Source organism: Jatropha curcas, chromosome 2, assembly GCF_041381405.1.
Source record: "Jatropha curcas cultivar XTBG-Jc1 chromosome 2, XTBG_Jcur_1.0, whole genome shotgun sequence".
NCBI lineage: Eukaryota > Viridiplantae > Streptophyta > Magnoliopsida > Malpighiales > Euphorbiaceae > Jatropha > Jatropha curcas.
Window position 1 is genome coordinate 33509872 of NC_143152.1, and position 15127 is coordinate 33524998.

Here is a 15127-nt window from a genome sequence, read left to right on the forward strand (position 1 = left end):
ATTATATAATCACGTGTTTTTTTTGTTTGGTTTTTATCGGTAAAGGATACCTGTTAAAGCACGACAATTACGCTATCCACCGAATTGCACGAAAAAAAATTATCTTTTTATTTCTTACTTACACACGATTTTTTCCATAACAACCGACGCACAGATTTAGTCAATTCACGTGACTTTTCTTTTTCTCCCATTTTTTATTTTCAATTTTCAATTCCGTGCAATTTACTACTTGATGCCCCTATAAATTACTATTAATTTGAAGTGGTCTTGGTTGATGGTTTCACAGCATTTATTAGTCTACTAAAACTTGTAATTAATAAAAATATAAAGGGCTAGATAAGTAAAAGTGTATATAAACTTTATCCTAAAAAACCAGATTGAAAAATATATGGAGTCCAATACTAAAATAAAAAAAGATTTGCTGACACGTGAGTCGAATCACGAGTTGATCATATGTACTAAAAAACACCAAACCGGTGAATCCTTCAACCAGATTGTAGTTGTAACAGTATCCAGTTTATTGCTGGCAGGGACACCACGTGGAAGATGTGTGCCATCTGCCATTGTTTTTCTTTTCTTTTTTTTTTTTTTTTTTTTAAATTTCTCCCTTTTTTTTTTCCTCTTTTTGACCCCTTCCTTATCTCATGTAACTCGTGCAGTTTCATGTACATATCTCCTCTTTATTAACGTCCCTTAACTTTCTCGCATCCTCCCGCCTTCGCATTTAAGTTCTCTACCTACAAAACATTCTCTCAGTTTAATCAAAATTCTTCTATACTTGTCGTGAAGAATCTACAATGTCGAGAGCCACTGTTGAGCTCGATTTCTTTGGCATGGAGAGAGCTGCCTCTTCCAAGTCTCGCTTTCCTAAGTTTCTCCGTCGCCAGAAGAGCTTTCGAGGTACGTTTTTTATTTTTCTCTATAATTTCTTTTCTCATATTCTCTTACGATTTCTCAAATTTATTGTAATTTTTATGCAGATATTCAGAGCGCCATTTCGAAAATCAATCCTGAGCTTCTCAAGTCTGTGATTGCTTCTGGTTCTGCCAATCAGCTGCACAGTCCTGCAAGTGGCAAGACATTTTCGCCTCCGGTACCGTCTACTCCTAAGGAAGACGCGATCCGATTCCCACCTTTACCTGTCTATTCTCCTCTTCAAAGGTGCTTGAATGCTTATTGTTATCATTATCACTATTTATTTCTTTGCACGCATTTTTTTATGTTTCAGGATCAGTTAATTAACGGTGATAAAATTCCTATGTTTTAGGCCTGTTTTAGAGAATCCTCCTCAAGTGGCTCCTTTGACGATCTTCTACAACGGAACCGTTGCGGTTTTTGATGTTCCTCGAGATAAGGTTAGTGGAGATATTTATTTATCTTTAGATGAATCTCTCGAGCAGTAATAATAGGAAATTTGTTTTTAAATTTAAAAACAAAGAAAAATATCCTTAGCTTCTCTCTCATATGGAATGAATTGTGCAGGCAGAAACCATTTTGAAATTAGCTGAGCATGGAATCTCTACATCTGTTGAATTAATAAATCAACAACAGATACTGGACAATCTCGAGGGAGGTCAGTCAAAATTTTGGGGGATTTTATTTGTTTATTATTTATTGCTTTCTATTATGAATAATGACACATGTATTATCATCGTAACCAGATCTGCCAATTGCTCGAAGAAAGTCTTTGCAGAGGTTTTTGGAGAAACGCAACGAAAGGTATAAAAAACATGACTTGCCCTGTTTCTGTTCATGCTTTTGTACGTTCTCATTTATAATATGATATTTAAGTTCTAATTAAAATTGCAATCCATAAGTCTACCTAACAAATATGATTATCCAACTAGGAAAAACTTATACAGTAGTTGTACAATTATTGAACTCATGTTTGATTATAAATTTGGCTTTTATTTTCTGGTTAGTTGTAATTTAGTTGATCTCTTTCTTTTGAACGAAATAATGTAATTTACAGATCAAATAGATCAGAACGTATGGCACCTAAATGAAAAAAGATTGCATCTTTATAGTACAAAATTAAGCAATCGGTAAATTCCTTTACCAATATGCCAAACATTTTTAGAGGAATCAAAATGGGTTTGGCCGTGTGGACTTTTACCTGTCTTTCTATTGTTTCTTGGATCGTTTCATTTTCAAGCCCCTTGTAGAAGCAGTAAAGAATGCACCGAAAGTAGCAATGAGAAGCACACCAGTTGACTGAAATTTCTGGCAAGAAGTTGACACTCCATGAACAGTCAACAACTCCTTAAAATTAGGCAATTCCATTATACTAAGCAGAAACATTAACATTATACAAAGCTTTTTTTTATATATATATATTTCTTGAAGCCTTATTTTCCGTATCCTGGGGTTGATTTGGTAATCTAATAAACAAAACGCGCTTTTGATTTGTTTATGCAGGCTGACTAAAGTTTCTCCTTATGGTTGCGCAACTGATAGTCTGTGTCTAAAGCACAGCTGACTGCAGAATTTTTTTATGAAGTTGGGTTGCTTTCTAATTGGCATTTTCCTCGTTTGACGGATAGCTAAAGATGACAATATATGCTTTAGATAAAGGGTTTAGCTTTAGCCTTGAATAGGGTACTTGGTGGAATTTTCGTGGTTCAGAATCACGTTTTAGTAACGTGTCCTTGGCAAATAGATTAAAATATTCGTTTCTCTGTTTCGTTGCAGTTTCCTATGGTCAGTGTGCCAGTCTTTATCTGCAACGTTTTATACTAACCTATATTTTATTTTTTTCTTTTTGTTTTTTAGCCGAGTTGTTTAAGTTTCTGTATTCTGTTCAACTCGGGTAAAGACATGTTTTTCTTTTACTGTTTAGTGTTTATTCTTTTGGTGGTTTGAATGTGACCTTTTATGTTTATGTATGTCGTCTCTGCACTACGTTCAAATATATGGTTAGTTGAGTCAATCTTGATTGTTTAAAACTGTTTTTTAAATGTTGAACTCGAACAACAATATAATAAATTAATAATTAATAATAGAATGAAAAACTACCTAGAAACTTATATATGGAATTTGGCTAAACTTATATGGTATTTGGCTCCGTGACAGGTTCAGAAGAGTATTCCTGTGAGGGGTTGTTTTCCCTTGTGTCTGATATATGAAACCAAAATGTCCTCAAGACCTCTGTTTTTCTTCTCTTGGCCTCTCAAAAATCTAATCCAATTATACTATTCATTCATTAGCTTACTTGAAATACTTCCCTCCTGGTGTGTTTTCTTGTTTCTACATTGTTCTTCCTTACACACAGGAATAGTCATGCACGTGTGATTTGAGTATAAGGTTCAATTCTCCCATTAGAAATAAAATCCTAGCGGACTTATACAGTCGGTTCAATTTAAAATCAAAACAAATTGTAGAACGCCTCTTAAAATAAATTTTCATTTCTTTCTCTAAAAAGAAAATAAAATTGCATTAAATCAAAGGTATAAGGTTGCTTGATTATTGCCAATATTCTTACTCTGTATTCAAGTTAATTTTGTGGGGGACGCCAGCAAAGTTCAGCTTTGTTCTGACAGGCAAAGCGTTTTTCTTCCCTATGGCGAAGCCCAGTTCCTGATGATATCCGATAAAGACCTTCTCTTTTAAAGAGAAACCCTGTTCATTTCATTAGCAACTTTTATGTTTACCGATCTACCGTTTACATTATCAAATCTTTTCTTTGTTTCTTTTTGACCTTCCAAATGATAACATCAAATTAAAACAGATTCGGCAAATTCTCGACATCAAAATCAGATATAGGAAAAAGATCTAAAAGCAATGTGCCTCAGAATTGCAGAATAACAGCAAGGCTTTGAAAGCCATTCAGTCCCGAAAGATGGTTATTTGGTGTTATGATATCATCATGGGCAACATTGCAAAACTAAGTTAACCGGTTAAGTAAAGTACTAATAGTAAAGAAATGTATGTCTCATGGCCAGTCCCAATAGGTAATAGCAGCAACGCCGCTCCCAAAGGCGATGGAATATGAGACCTGCCGTCGACGGAGAAGCCGAAGCTCCATCAACATCTCCGACCATTCGTTTTTGACGTTTACTTTGAGATTTACAAACACATAACTGTTTGCCCCATAAAAAGCAAAGATTTCGGAGTCGAAATCACGTCAATTATTCACCTTTGAATCAGAAATTCAACCATAAAGATAAAATTAAAAAAGAAAACAATTTTGAGAATTGAACTGAGCATCAGTTTTAAAAAGCTCGATTTAGAAAGCCTCATGGAAGTCAGCATCTTCTAAATTCAATCTCTTTCATCACCTGCTCAGTTCTCATGAGTCAAAACAAAAAATAAAAGGCTAAAGAATAGAAAATAGGTGAAAGAACAGAAGATCATCTCTGATTACGCTAATCACTACAGAGACTGCCTCTATACTTCGCCGCTTGAGCAACTGGCATTGCTAAATTCTATTATATAGGCTCTCGGAGACAGCTCAGAAACCCTAATTATCAGATTGCAAGTAACTACGACGCCGTTTACTAAGCGCGACTATGGCGAAGTGCGCCGCTCCATATGCATCTCAAAACGCAACGTTTGACTTATTTAGCCTCTTCAGTTTTAACCTATCAAAAGTTTTTTTTCTTTTCCTTCTGTGTCTTTTGCTAATTGAATCAAAAGCAAAGGCGCATGTATGTTCAGATTGTTATCCAGAACAGCTGCAAATCTTGAAAATTTTGCAAATTGTTATAAAAACAACAACTCGATATGTTCCCTCCGACGTCGGTATTTGGCGGAAACAGTCCAATTCTCACAACAAGAATGCATTTCTCTTCCACACTTCGATCCTTATGCTTATGGTGCTATGCTTCGAGCTTGTATCCAAACCGATGACCACATTGCGGGAAAGGCACTTCACTGCGAGATCATTAAGAAGGGTAATTGTCTAGACCTGTTTGGTAGCAATATTCTTTTGAATTTGTATGTGAAATCAGATGCATTATCTGATGCGAGTAAATTGTTCGATGAAATGCCTGAGAGAAATACTGTGTCGTTTGTTACTCTGATTCAGGGCCATGCACAGTCATTGCAATTGTTTGGGGCCCTTGAGTTGTTTTCTAGGTTACATAGAGAAGGTCATGAGCTCAACCCTTTTGTTTTTACTACAATTTTGAAGCTACTAGTTTGTATGGAGTGGGCAGAGTTGTGTTATTGTATTCATGCTTGCATTTTTAAGCTTGGTCTTGACTCTGATGCCTTTGTTGGGACTGCTTTAATTGATTCCTATTCTGTTTGCGGTTGCGGTTACGTTGACAGTGCAAGACAAGTTTTCGATTCCATCGCCAACAAGGACATGGTTTCTTGGACTGGGATGGTCGCTTGCTACGCTGAGAATGATCATTTTGAAGATTCTTTGCACCTCTTCTCTCAGATGAGAATGCTTGGTTTCAAACCTAATCATTTCACTTTTGCTGGTGCGCTTAAATCTTGTATTGGACTAGAGGCCTTTGACGTTGGGAAAGGCATCCATGGCTTGTCTATAAAAACCCGTTATGAGTTAGACCTTTATGTGGGTGTTTCTTTGCTTGACTTGTATATTAAGTCTGGTGACACCGGTGGTGCAGTGCAAGTATTTGAGGAGATGCCTAAAATTGATGTGATTCCATGGAGTTTCATGATTGCACGATATGCTCAGAGCAACCAAAGCAAAGAAGCCGTGGACCTGTTTTGTCAGATGAGGCAAGCTTTTGTCCTTCCTAATCAGTTTACATTTGCTAGTGTGCTGCAAGCTTGTGCAACTATGGAGAGTCTTGACTTCGGGAGGCAAATACATTCCCATATACTTAAGGTTGGTTTGGACATTAATTTGTTTGTTGCTAATGCCTTGATGGATGTTTATGCCAAATGTGGAAGAGTGGAGAACTCTATGGAGCTATTTGTGGAATTGCCAAACAGAAATGATGTGACTTGGAACACAATGATTGTTGGCTATGTGCAGTCAGGCAGTGGAGAGAAGGCATTGAGTTTATTTAAAACCATGCTTGAGTGCCAGGTTCAGGCTACTGAGGTGACATACTCTAGCACATTACGTGCTTGTGCTAGTTTAGCAGCCATGGAACCAGGAATTCAAATTCATTCCTTGTCAGTGAAAACCCTCTATGATAAGGATATTGTGGTTGGTAATGCTCTAATTGATATGTATGCTAAATGTGGAAGCATTAAAGATGCACGCTTAATTTTTGACATGCTTAGTGAATGTGATAAAATTTCATGGAACGCCATGATCTCGGGATATTCCACACATGGTCTATGTGCGGAAGCTCTGAATATTTTTCAGATGATGCAAGAAACAGAGTCTAAACCAGACAAGTTAACTTTTGTTGGTGTTCTATCAGCATGTAGTAGTGCAGGATTGTTAGATACAGGACAAGCTTATTTCAAATCTATGGTAGAGGACTATGGCATTGAACCATGCATGGAACACTATACTTGTATGGTCTGGCTTTTAGGGAGATCAGGCCATCTTGATAAGGCAGTAAAATTGATTGAACAAATCCCAGTTGAGCCCAGTGTTACTGTGTGGCGTGCCTTACTGGGAGCCTGTGTCATCCATAATGATGTCGAGCTTGGAAGAATATCAGCAGAACGTGTTCTTCAGATTGACCCACAAGATGAGGCAAGTCACGTGTTGGTTGCAAATATGTATGCCACAGCAAGGTGTTGGGAAAACGTAGCTTCTGTAAGGAAGACCATGAAAAAGAAAGGAGTAAAGAAAGAACCAGGCTTAAGTTGGATTGAGAACCAGGGTGCTGTTCACTATTTTTCTGTGGGGGATACCTCTCACCCTGACATGAAATTGATTAATGGGATGCTTGAATGGTTGAACATGAAAACCAGGAAGGCGGGCTATGTTCCTGATCTTAATGCTGTTTTATTTGATGCAGAAGATGATGAAAAGAAGCGCCGATTGTGGGCACACAGTGAAAGACTAGCTTTAGCTTTTGGCCTAATTAGAACACCATCACAAGGCCATATTCGGATCATTAAAAATCTCAGAATATGCACAGACTGCCATTCTGCAATAAAATTAATATCCAAGATTGTGCAGCGAGATTTAATTATCAGAGATATGAATCGGTTCCATCACTTTCATGACGGAATTTGCTCATGCAGTGACTACTGGTGAGTTGGCGAGATCTTATACCGCCACTCGACAAAAGCTCATTAGTCGTGTATAAGAAGCAGACCTGAAGTCATTGCTTTTTAGGTAATTACTAAAGCCATAAAAAATTATTGCAGTAGTTCTATAAGCTAGAGAACATTTGCTCTATTACTGTATCTTTGCTAGCTGGAAAAGATAAATGAGCAGTTAATAGCTACTGCAAACTTTTGTTCAATGGTGTATTATGGGATTCAATTGTAAGATATTACTTCTAAACAAACATGCTGGCTGTTTCTTGTTGCCAATCCTAGCAATCGTGTGTCACCATCATTTGATGGTTCTTTCAATAGCTGTTAGTCTGTTCAATGATCATATTTCTTCTACTTTTATGCTTCTCATTCTCTCATTTGTTTACCTATCAACACGTGTACAAAAAATTATGTCAACTGTATGAAAATAAGACTGATTTGATAATTCAAGGCATGGATTGTTAAATTTATGAATCCACTATGGATTGGAAAATATAATGCGTGGTACAGATGCTTTTCACGAAAACTAAAGTTTTGTTTTCTAAAACACATTAACATGTAGGTAGGACTGGCAAACAATCTTTTATAGTTGGTTACATTAGTTGAAGTTCAGGAAGTATAACATTGTAGAATATGAGCCTCAATGGATGTCATAGAGTGAAAATTTCTTTTATTACCATTAATTGGTATACTGTACTCAAGGTTACCTACATATTGATTTTTGAATGAATTTCTTTTTATTTATTGTCTCTGCATGCTTGTGTTTATAGTTGGGAGAAGTACTGAGCGTTGAGTTTTTCCTGTGTCTCATGAAAAATTAATGATTCATTGTTTGCTTCAAATTTGCAGCTTCAAGTATCCAAAAATGAAACAAATTTCACTGTTGGCTTCAAATAATGTGCAGCCACGTGATTCAACATGACAATACAATTCTCCGTCCGAGAAAAATGAAATGCAGGAGTCATGAAGGTATGACTTGTAGATTTGTCTAATAAAGTGGTTATTAGCCTTCACGAATTCTCTTGCTTTTGTTTTTATTTGATGGTCAGTATTTACTTTTGTATGTATGCTTGCCTGGCTGATAATATATGATGTATTAACCATTGATTCCTAGAAAAACATGTTCTATCTGGTAGTTGTATAAAAATGTTTGTGCCTAACAAAAATCCTGAGTGTTCCTAGTATGTTCCTGTAAATTCATTTGCCTTTCAGTTTTGTGGCCAATTAACAAATTGGAACCAGCATATGCTATTGTAACATCCAATTTCCTCACACTATTATTTTTAATATTTTTCTTGGAGTGCTACCCCTTCCTAAAGAAAAAAGATAAATAAAAAAAATAAAAAGAAAAATGTATGGTAGTTATAGAATAATGAGGAAGATATTTGAAGATGTGAAGAAAAGAGAGAGCAAAAAATTGGAATTAAAGAAAAAAAGAAAAAAAATAATAATAAAAGAATTAGAAGGCCAGCCGCCACATGCAGACCTTGTGGTGGAGACTCAGCTTGAAATTGTCTTATCCCTTATCATCAGAATGGTGAATAATTATAATATTACATGGTATTCCTTTGAATGATGGTGTGGTATTTCTTTTTGTAACAGTCCTTAATGTGTCTGCGGAATTATTGTGGAAGATGTGGTTTCATGACTTTTACATCATCTATCACATTGTCGAGTCCATATTCAAAATTGTGGGCGAGGGGATTTTATTATTTAATCCTTATTCACAAGTTGATCATTAAAACTCAAGTGAACATATCTTTTGTTGTTAGCTTGATATCTTTTCCTCAATTAGCAGTTTGAAATCATTGATATTTTGATTTTTGAGATCTCTTGAGCAAATCAAGTGTTGAGAAAATACAAAAAGATAAGAGGTTCATTATATCAAATTGCTCCTCGGTGAAATGACAAGTGTCTCTCCATTTTTTTTCTCTGCTGTCTTCATACAGTTCCGAAGGTTGGAAAATTTCGGATATAGTTCAAGGACTTGCAAATATTTACGTTCTTAGTGCCCTTGTTGTGCTTGATAATGCTTTAAGAAAGCAACAGTAAAACTAACATAACATAGAATCTGCTGTCTTGTAGCTTCTGCTTCCAAATGGAATTGACTAGCCACCTGCACATATAGCTTTCTTGTTCCATTATTGTTGGTAGCATTCGGATTAAGTTATTTATTTCAATCTGTTATGATTACCATTTGACTTATTTTTAATTGCTATTGATTGTTAGATGAGCATGATGGTGAAGGAAGCTTCAATCGGCTTTTTGTTCGTGAATTGAAAACATACTTGATTGGATTCTTCCTTCTGTTTAAAAATGTCTTGCTTGCCATAGTTACCTTGCTAAATGATAAAAGTAGGAATCTATCCTTTTTGGGGAGTTTTTGATCGTGAAAATGACTTCATCTTTACTTTGAACATCAGTAAGACCTAACTGACATGACAAGATTGTTATTAGTTTTCTATCTTTGTGATTTCTTGTTACTAAAGTCTGTGTTAAATTATCTCATTTGCATAGAAATATTTTGCCAAAGAAACATTTGATGGGCCATTGGTGGAATTGAGATCTGCTATTGGTAGGCTTCGGCCATGGGTTAATAAACAGGCCCACGATACTGGTGGCCAAAGGAACAAAAGACCATATCAGTTCTTGGAAAAGAGAGAGAGACGAGCATTACTTTAATTTATTAAACCTTCTCTTCTCTACTGATGATTAAAAAAGAAAACACAGTGACAAACCTTTGTATAAGAAATGTCAAACTCATTACAACACATTTATATTAATTTATAATATTTTTCTTCTCCCCAACGCAAGTGACGTCGTCATCATCATATTGCTGGCGAAGATACATAAAGAAATCCAAATTCCTTGACGACCGTGAAATGTATAATTACAATTAAAATCACGAAAATGTACATAATCTTAATTTTATTCCATTAATTGAGAATTAAGCACAAATTAACCTTCGAAATCCAATCCCAATAAATAAAAAATAAAAAAAAGAAAAGGGAGGACATATATATCTTTTGCTGAATATTTAGACATAATGGACATCATTGGGTTGTTGACCATAGAAGAAATATAAATCAGAGATGAGCCATCTCATCAAAGAATCCATAAATAGTGGTGTGGTGTGTAGTATATATATAAACAAGACAATGTCAAAAGTGACCCTCTCTCTCTCTCTCTCTATCTCTTTGTGTGTGTGTGTGTGTGTATAATAAATAATAATTATATAATTAAAAAGTGTGGAGGCAATGCCATTTGCAAGATTCACGTTCCAATATAAATAAAAATAAAAATGGGTGGGTTTGATTACTTTTTGATGAAAAATGAAACGTCGACGTGACTCAACCATGACAAACCAAACCCGACCCCAACCCCATCTCCCTAAAACTAAAATAATGCCAAACTTATATTCCCACGAATCCATAGTCTTTTTCTATACTTTTCAACCATGTTATGCATGCATGGGACCCTCCAATACCATACTTAAGTTACTTACTAATATTAATTATTAATTAATCAAACCCCACTAATGCTAATTAAAATCTACATAAATACATACATACATACATACATAAATACAGGACATAATTAATCTTTGTGGATTAGAATTTTAGCTGAAATATAATGATGATGGTAATAGAAAATTGCGAAGAGAGAGAATACGTGTTTGATTATTCTACGAATATTGGGCCCCACTTTGAGAGCCCCCCATGAACTCCGGCTTTGCACGCGCAGTCAGGCACCTGGCCCCCACAATCAACCCCTTAAGGGTCCCACCCACCCACGTCCATGCAAAATCAAACATCTTTTCTTTTTCTTGAAATCACTTGTTTTCCATCTTTTTTTTTTTTTTTTTTTTTTAATGAACCCATTTATGTATAGATTAAGACGAGGAAATTTCATGGAACTTGAAGGTATTCTGTTTATAATTTATACGGGATATATATTCGATCGATGTTGATGGGAGTTTGGGTTTTGGTAAATATTTAATGGATGTTGATGGTGATGATCATCATCATCTGTTTCTGTTATAATCCTGGAAATCAGAGTCCATATTCTCTCGAGAGTACTGAATTAATTTTTGAAGTCCAAAAACAAAAACAGTCGCTGCTTAACTTCTGAGTTCTGAGGAAGGGTAAGTGTATTGTATAATCCTTTTTTATTCTTTTGAGGTATACAGAAATTCTTTATTTGTGGTTGTAGGAGTTTAAAAAAAAATGTGTGGATCTAAGTCATTTTGGTATTATATAATATGAACAGACTACTAATTTAATTTGTTCGGATAATTATATTACCTGAAATTATATTATCGTTGAGAAACTTTTTATTTATTTCATATTCCATAAATATGAATAGAGTGAGATGAATTTTTCAGTGGGGATGAAATAAATATTATAGAATGATAATAATTTAACATAAAATGTCCACCATTAAGGGAACTGACCAAATATTAATGAGAACATAACAGCTTATTTATGAAGGAAAAAAGAAAAAGAAATTGCGGTACTCGTGGGTAATGATTATGGCGCTTTTGCTTTTTGTTCATCAATCGGTACAAAATTATATTTTTTTTTTCTCACATTTTGTGCTTATTTTTGTCACTCAAATCAGTAATGATGTTGTTTTTAACTTTGCAACTCATAATTTAATTATTCATTCGGTGATATTGATTATCATATCATTCTACGAATCCGCAACCAACCATTAATTAACAATACATCATCTTTTACATGAGTATGGGGAAAGGAAAGAGGCAAGTTTTGATTGCCTTCCAAGCTCACTTGCTGTTGTTGGTGATTGATATTGAAAGTTTCAATTTTTATTTACGTTTGAATAAAATTCAAATTACATATATAACAGCCGACTGAAGATAGAAAGAGGGAGAAGAGTGAAAAGGGAAGAGAAAAAGGTGAACTGAAAGTCAAATTAGAAGTGATTGCAAAAACCCGTTTGGTAGTAAAACTGGTAATCAAAGAATTTTGTGTAAACAATGATATTACGGAAGAAAGTGGTAGGTTTGTGCAAAGAAAGTAATCACAGAACTGCAGCCGGCCAAGAAAAAGACTTATTAATTATATCAATAAACATGTATAATTTAATTACAGAATTAATTTAATTCAGTTAAAAGCAAAGAAGAAGAAGAAGAAGAAGAAGAAGAAGAAGAAGAAGGAAGGAAAAGAATATTTAGGGTTTGGCGACATGCAGAGTACGCATTTCTTTTTTCTGTTAATCGGGTTATATTAAAATATGCATATGGTTAATTAGATAATTGGGTTCGTAAATTTCTATGCATTTGTCCTATGATCGAATCAAGAAAGCGTGCTTCAGTTTTCATAGACGAAAGAAAAATAATACCCATCTCTTCTGATATTTGAGCTGCCCCATAACTGCTTTTAACCATATTCTTTTTGCTCGTTTGTTTCTTCTTAATCTTATAAAATGATGCATATTTGAAAGAACTTAAGTGCACTGATCAGTTTTGGCATTTGAGCAGTTGTCAGATTTAAATTAACCCAAAAAAGAAAGGAACAAAACTCTTATCCAATCCAACTATTTTAATCAAACTTGATTCGATAAAAAAGTGCAATTGATGAGTGGTAGAGGTTATGCCATGTAACAAGGACTCTCTAGTTTCATAAAGGCTTTACCAAGTCTCTTCCTTCCATGATAAGTATCACTTTTACCAAAACTTGAAAGACATGGTTTAGAAGATAGAGACTACGTGTCAAAAGGTATCCAACTCAAATAAAAGAATATTATATTTCATTACATCTTAGTAAAATCAACCGAATAATATTTCAATATTGACTTCATTGGGAACTCCATTACCCCCCTAAACTGGTGAGCACAGTAAGAAAAGGGCCAGAGAAGTGAATATCTAGTCCAGGTGAATGTATTGGTGGGCAGTTAATAAAAGAAGTGCCCAAAACAACAATTATGTAAAAAGAGGAATATTCCTATATATATATAGACGTGAGAGTGATCAGATAGGGTTATGCTTGCATTCAAAGGGGACACATACACATTTATGTCATGCAATGCAAAAAGGAAGGACTTATAGAAAGTTGGCCTCCTTTTCACTTTCTCTCTGGGATTAATGCATCACCTCACACCCCACTATTATCCTATTACAATTACAAGAGCCCATCCCAAAATTATCCTACAAAATCCCATATTAATTTCCCATCAACTCATCAAACTAAACACAAACACCAGTCCTATCACAAGATTGCAAAACAAAGCATGTTTCTGAAATCAGAAAGTGGGTTTGTGCTTTGTGGAGGAAAGAGATCGAGAGAGAGAGAGTTCATTATACCCTTTGCACATCATTCATGACATTTGCCATAGCCTATACCTACTTTCTTTGTTTCAAACAGTGTTCTGAAAACATTGTTTTACCACTACAACTTTAGTTTATTTTATGATATATATATATATATATATATATATATATATATATATATATGGTTTTCAAAACCTTTTAAAAATGAAAAGAAAAATATATTAACATATTTTTTGCTTATATAACTTCTGAACTTTAGCTCCCTTCTTATAAAAGAAAAGAAAATTAATATCCATTGTGTAGTCTTTCATTATAATTTCTCTTTTTTCTTTAAATAAATATAAATCTTTTAGCATAATTGCTTTGCAATTTTAGAAGCTAATTTCCCAGTAGGAGACAGATAGCTTGCTTAGAGGAGGATATAATTTTCATTGAGTTTGTGAATTGTGCTTCCTGATGCATATATGTTTGCACTTGTCAGCTTCATCATGGCTTGGCCTCCTTTTTTAGGGTAGCTTGTAACTTTTTGTTAACTTGTATGCCGCTTTCTTGCTTAGGGTTTAATAAGTAGCTTTTGTATTGTCTCTTAACCACTTGCATGGAAAAAAAAAAAAAAAAACAAATACTCGAAAATTAAATCTCCAAAAATTGACCCTACAAACAATTAAAAATTTACAGATAAACGTACATGTATGGTCCTTTTGACCCACAATTGTAGGGTTCATCATCTACCCAATATTAATTATTGCTATATATATGATTAATTGTAGAGGGCAATTATACAGGAGGATGGCTGCAATTCCTGAAAAAGTACAAAGTTTTCTCAAGCATAGATAACAAATTGAGATCTTTACCTTATTTAGTGAGTGGTCATACACCTAATATGACCTATGTACATGCTATATTTGATGAAGGAGAAGGACCAATCTTGGATTAATTGGACCTGGCAAGAGAATTAATTGCAGATTTCTTGATTGACCAATCTAATACGTCCCTAATGATTCATGATTAATGCCCTACATATGGAATTCAAAACAGCACCTGCCTACATAACAAATGCCCATATCCCTTTATTAATTACAATTAATAGTAATATTTTCAGAACATGGATAATTAATTAAGAACGGTATTAACTTAATTCCTGATCCATAAATGTTACTGAAATGGCAATGTGGTCCTTGAGAAGTATTATAGTACTGCATAAAGGGAATAATTGTAGGGTTATTTATTAGAAACATAAATAGAATTGAGCTAAGCCATAGCAGAAGGCAAAGGTACGCACATGCATTGAAAGATAAGCATTTTTTCTTGTTCTTCTGTTATGTTGTGTGCTCAATAACCTGACAAAACTCCCTCTTTACGCCATGCACTCTGTCTTCTTGACAATTTTAAAATTGAGTTTTCATTTTTATTTTATCCCTTGGCTATAATCACATGCATGGACTGACATGCGCACTCATTATTTCACATGCACATGCAAACATATATATATATATATATATATATACACACACACATACACACACACTTCTACCACTATAACAGTAAATAATAAGTAGAGAAAGAGAGAGAGAGAGAGGGTAATGGTGTAATGGGCACATGTAAATCTCTCAAAGAGGTGATGATGATGGCATTGATGATGGAATGATGACGAGATTAAAGCAAAATTGCTTTTATTATCTTCTTGAA

At 34.6% G+C, this 15127-nt stretch overlaps 2 protein-coding genes and 2 non-coding genes across 5 annotated transcripts; 2 read left to right on the forward strand and 2 right to left on the reverse strand.

Moving 5' to 3' along the window:
• Positions 1–667: 667 nt before the first annotated feature.
• On the forward strand, positions 668–2885 carry JAZ10 (jasmonate-zim-domain protein 10). The gene is made up of 6 exons (XM_089717565.1): positions 668–900; positions 981–1161; positions 1268–1355; positions 1483–1573; positions 1662–1719; positions 2419–2885. The coding sequence occupies exons 1-6, from the start codon at positions 798–800 to the stop codon at positions 2477–2479; spliced, it is 582 nt and encodes a 193-aa protein (XP_089573691.1). The 5' UTR covers positions 668–797; the 3' UTR covers positions 2480–2885.
• Positions 2886–3025: 140 nt separating this feature from the next.
• Positions 3026–9614, forward strand: LOC149498689 (Tetratricopeptide repeat (TPR)-like superfamily protein). 2 transcript variants are annotated; one of them, XM_089717564.1, is made up of 3 exons: positions 3026–7222; positions 7996–8115; positions 9376–9614. In XM_089717564.1, exon 1 carries the CDS (start codon positions 4649–4651, stop codon positions 7139–7141), a length of 2493 nt encoding a protein of 830 aa, XP_089573690.1. In that variant the 5' UTR covers positions 3026–4648; the 3' UTR covers positions 7142–7222; positions 7996–8115; positions 9376–9614. The 2 variants fall into 2 exon arrangements, with proteins under 2 accessions (XP_089573690.1, XP_089573689.1); XM_089717563.1 differs by lacking the exon at positions 9376–9614 and having other exon boundaries at positions 7996–8390.
• Positions 3783–3873, reverse strand: LOC149498690 (small nucleolar RNA SNORD96 family). Its single transcript, XR_016319861.1, has one exon. It is a non-coding gene; the product is annotated as a small nucleolar RNA SNORD96 family (small nucleolar RNA).
• Positions 4200–4283, reverse strand: LOC149498691 (small nucleolar RNA SNORD36). The gene has a single exon (XR_016319809.1). It is a non-coding gene; the product is annotated as a small nucleolar RNA SNORD36 (small nucleolar RNA).
• Positions 9615–15127: the final 5513 nt, after the last annotated feature.

Bases quoted from the DNA above. Each gene is read 5' to 3' on its own strand.
- JAZ10 (XM_089717565.1), top strand. From the start codon at position 798: ATGTCGAGAGCCACTGTTGAGCTCGATTTCTTTGGCATGGAGAGAGCT. The intron at 901-980 runs GTACGTTTTTTA...ATTTTTATGCAG, and splicing joins TCGCCAGAAGAGCTTTCGAG to ATATTCAGAGCGCCATTTCG. The intron at 1,162-1,267 runs GTGCTTGAATGC...CCTATGTTTTAG, and splicing joins GTCTATTCTCCTCTTCAAAG to GCCTGTTTTAGAGAATCCTC.
- LOC149498689 (XM_089717564.1), top strand. From the start codon at position 4,649: ATGTTCAGATTGTTATCCAGAACAGCTGCAAATCTTGAAAATTTTGCA.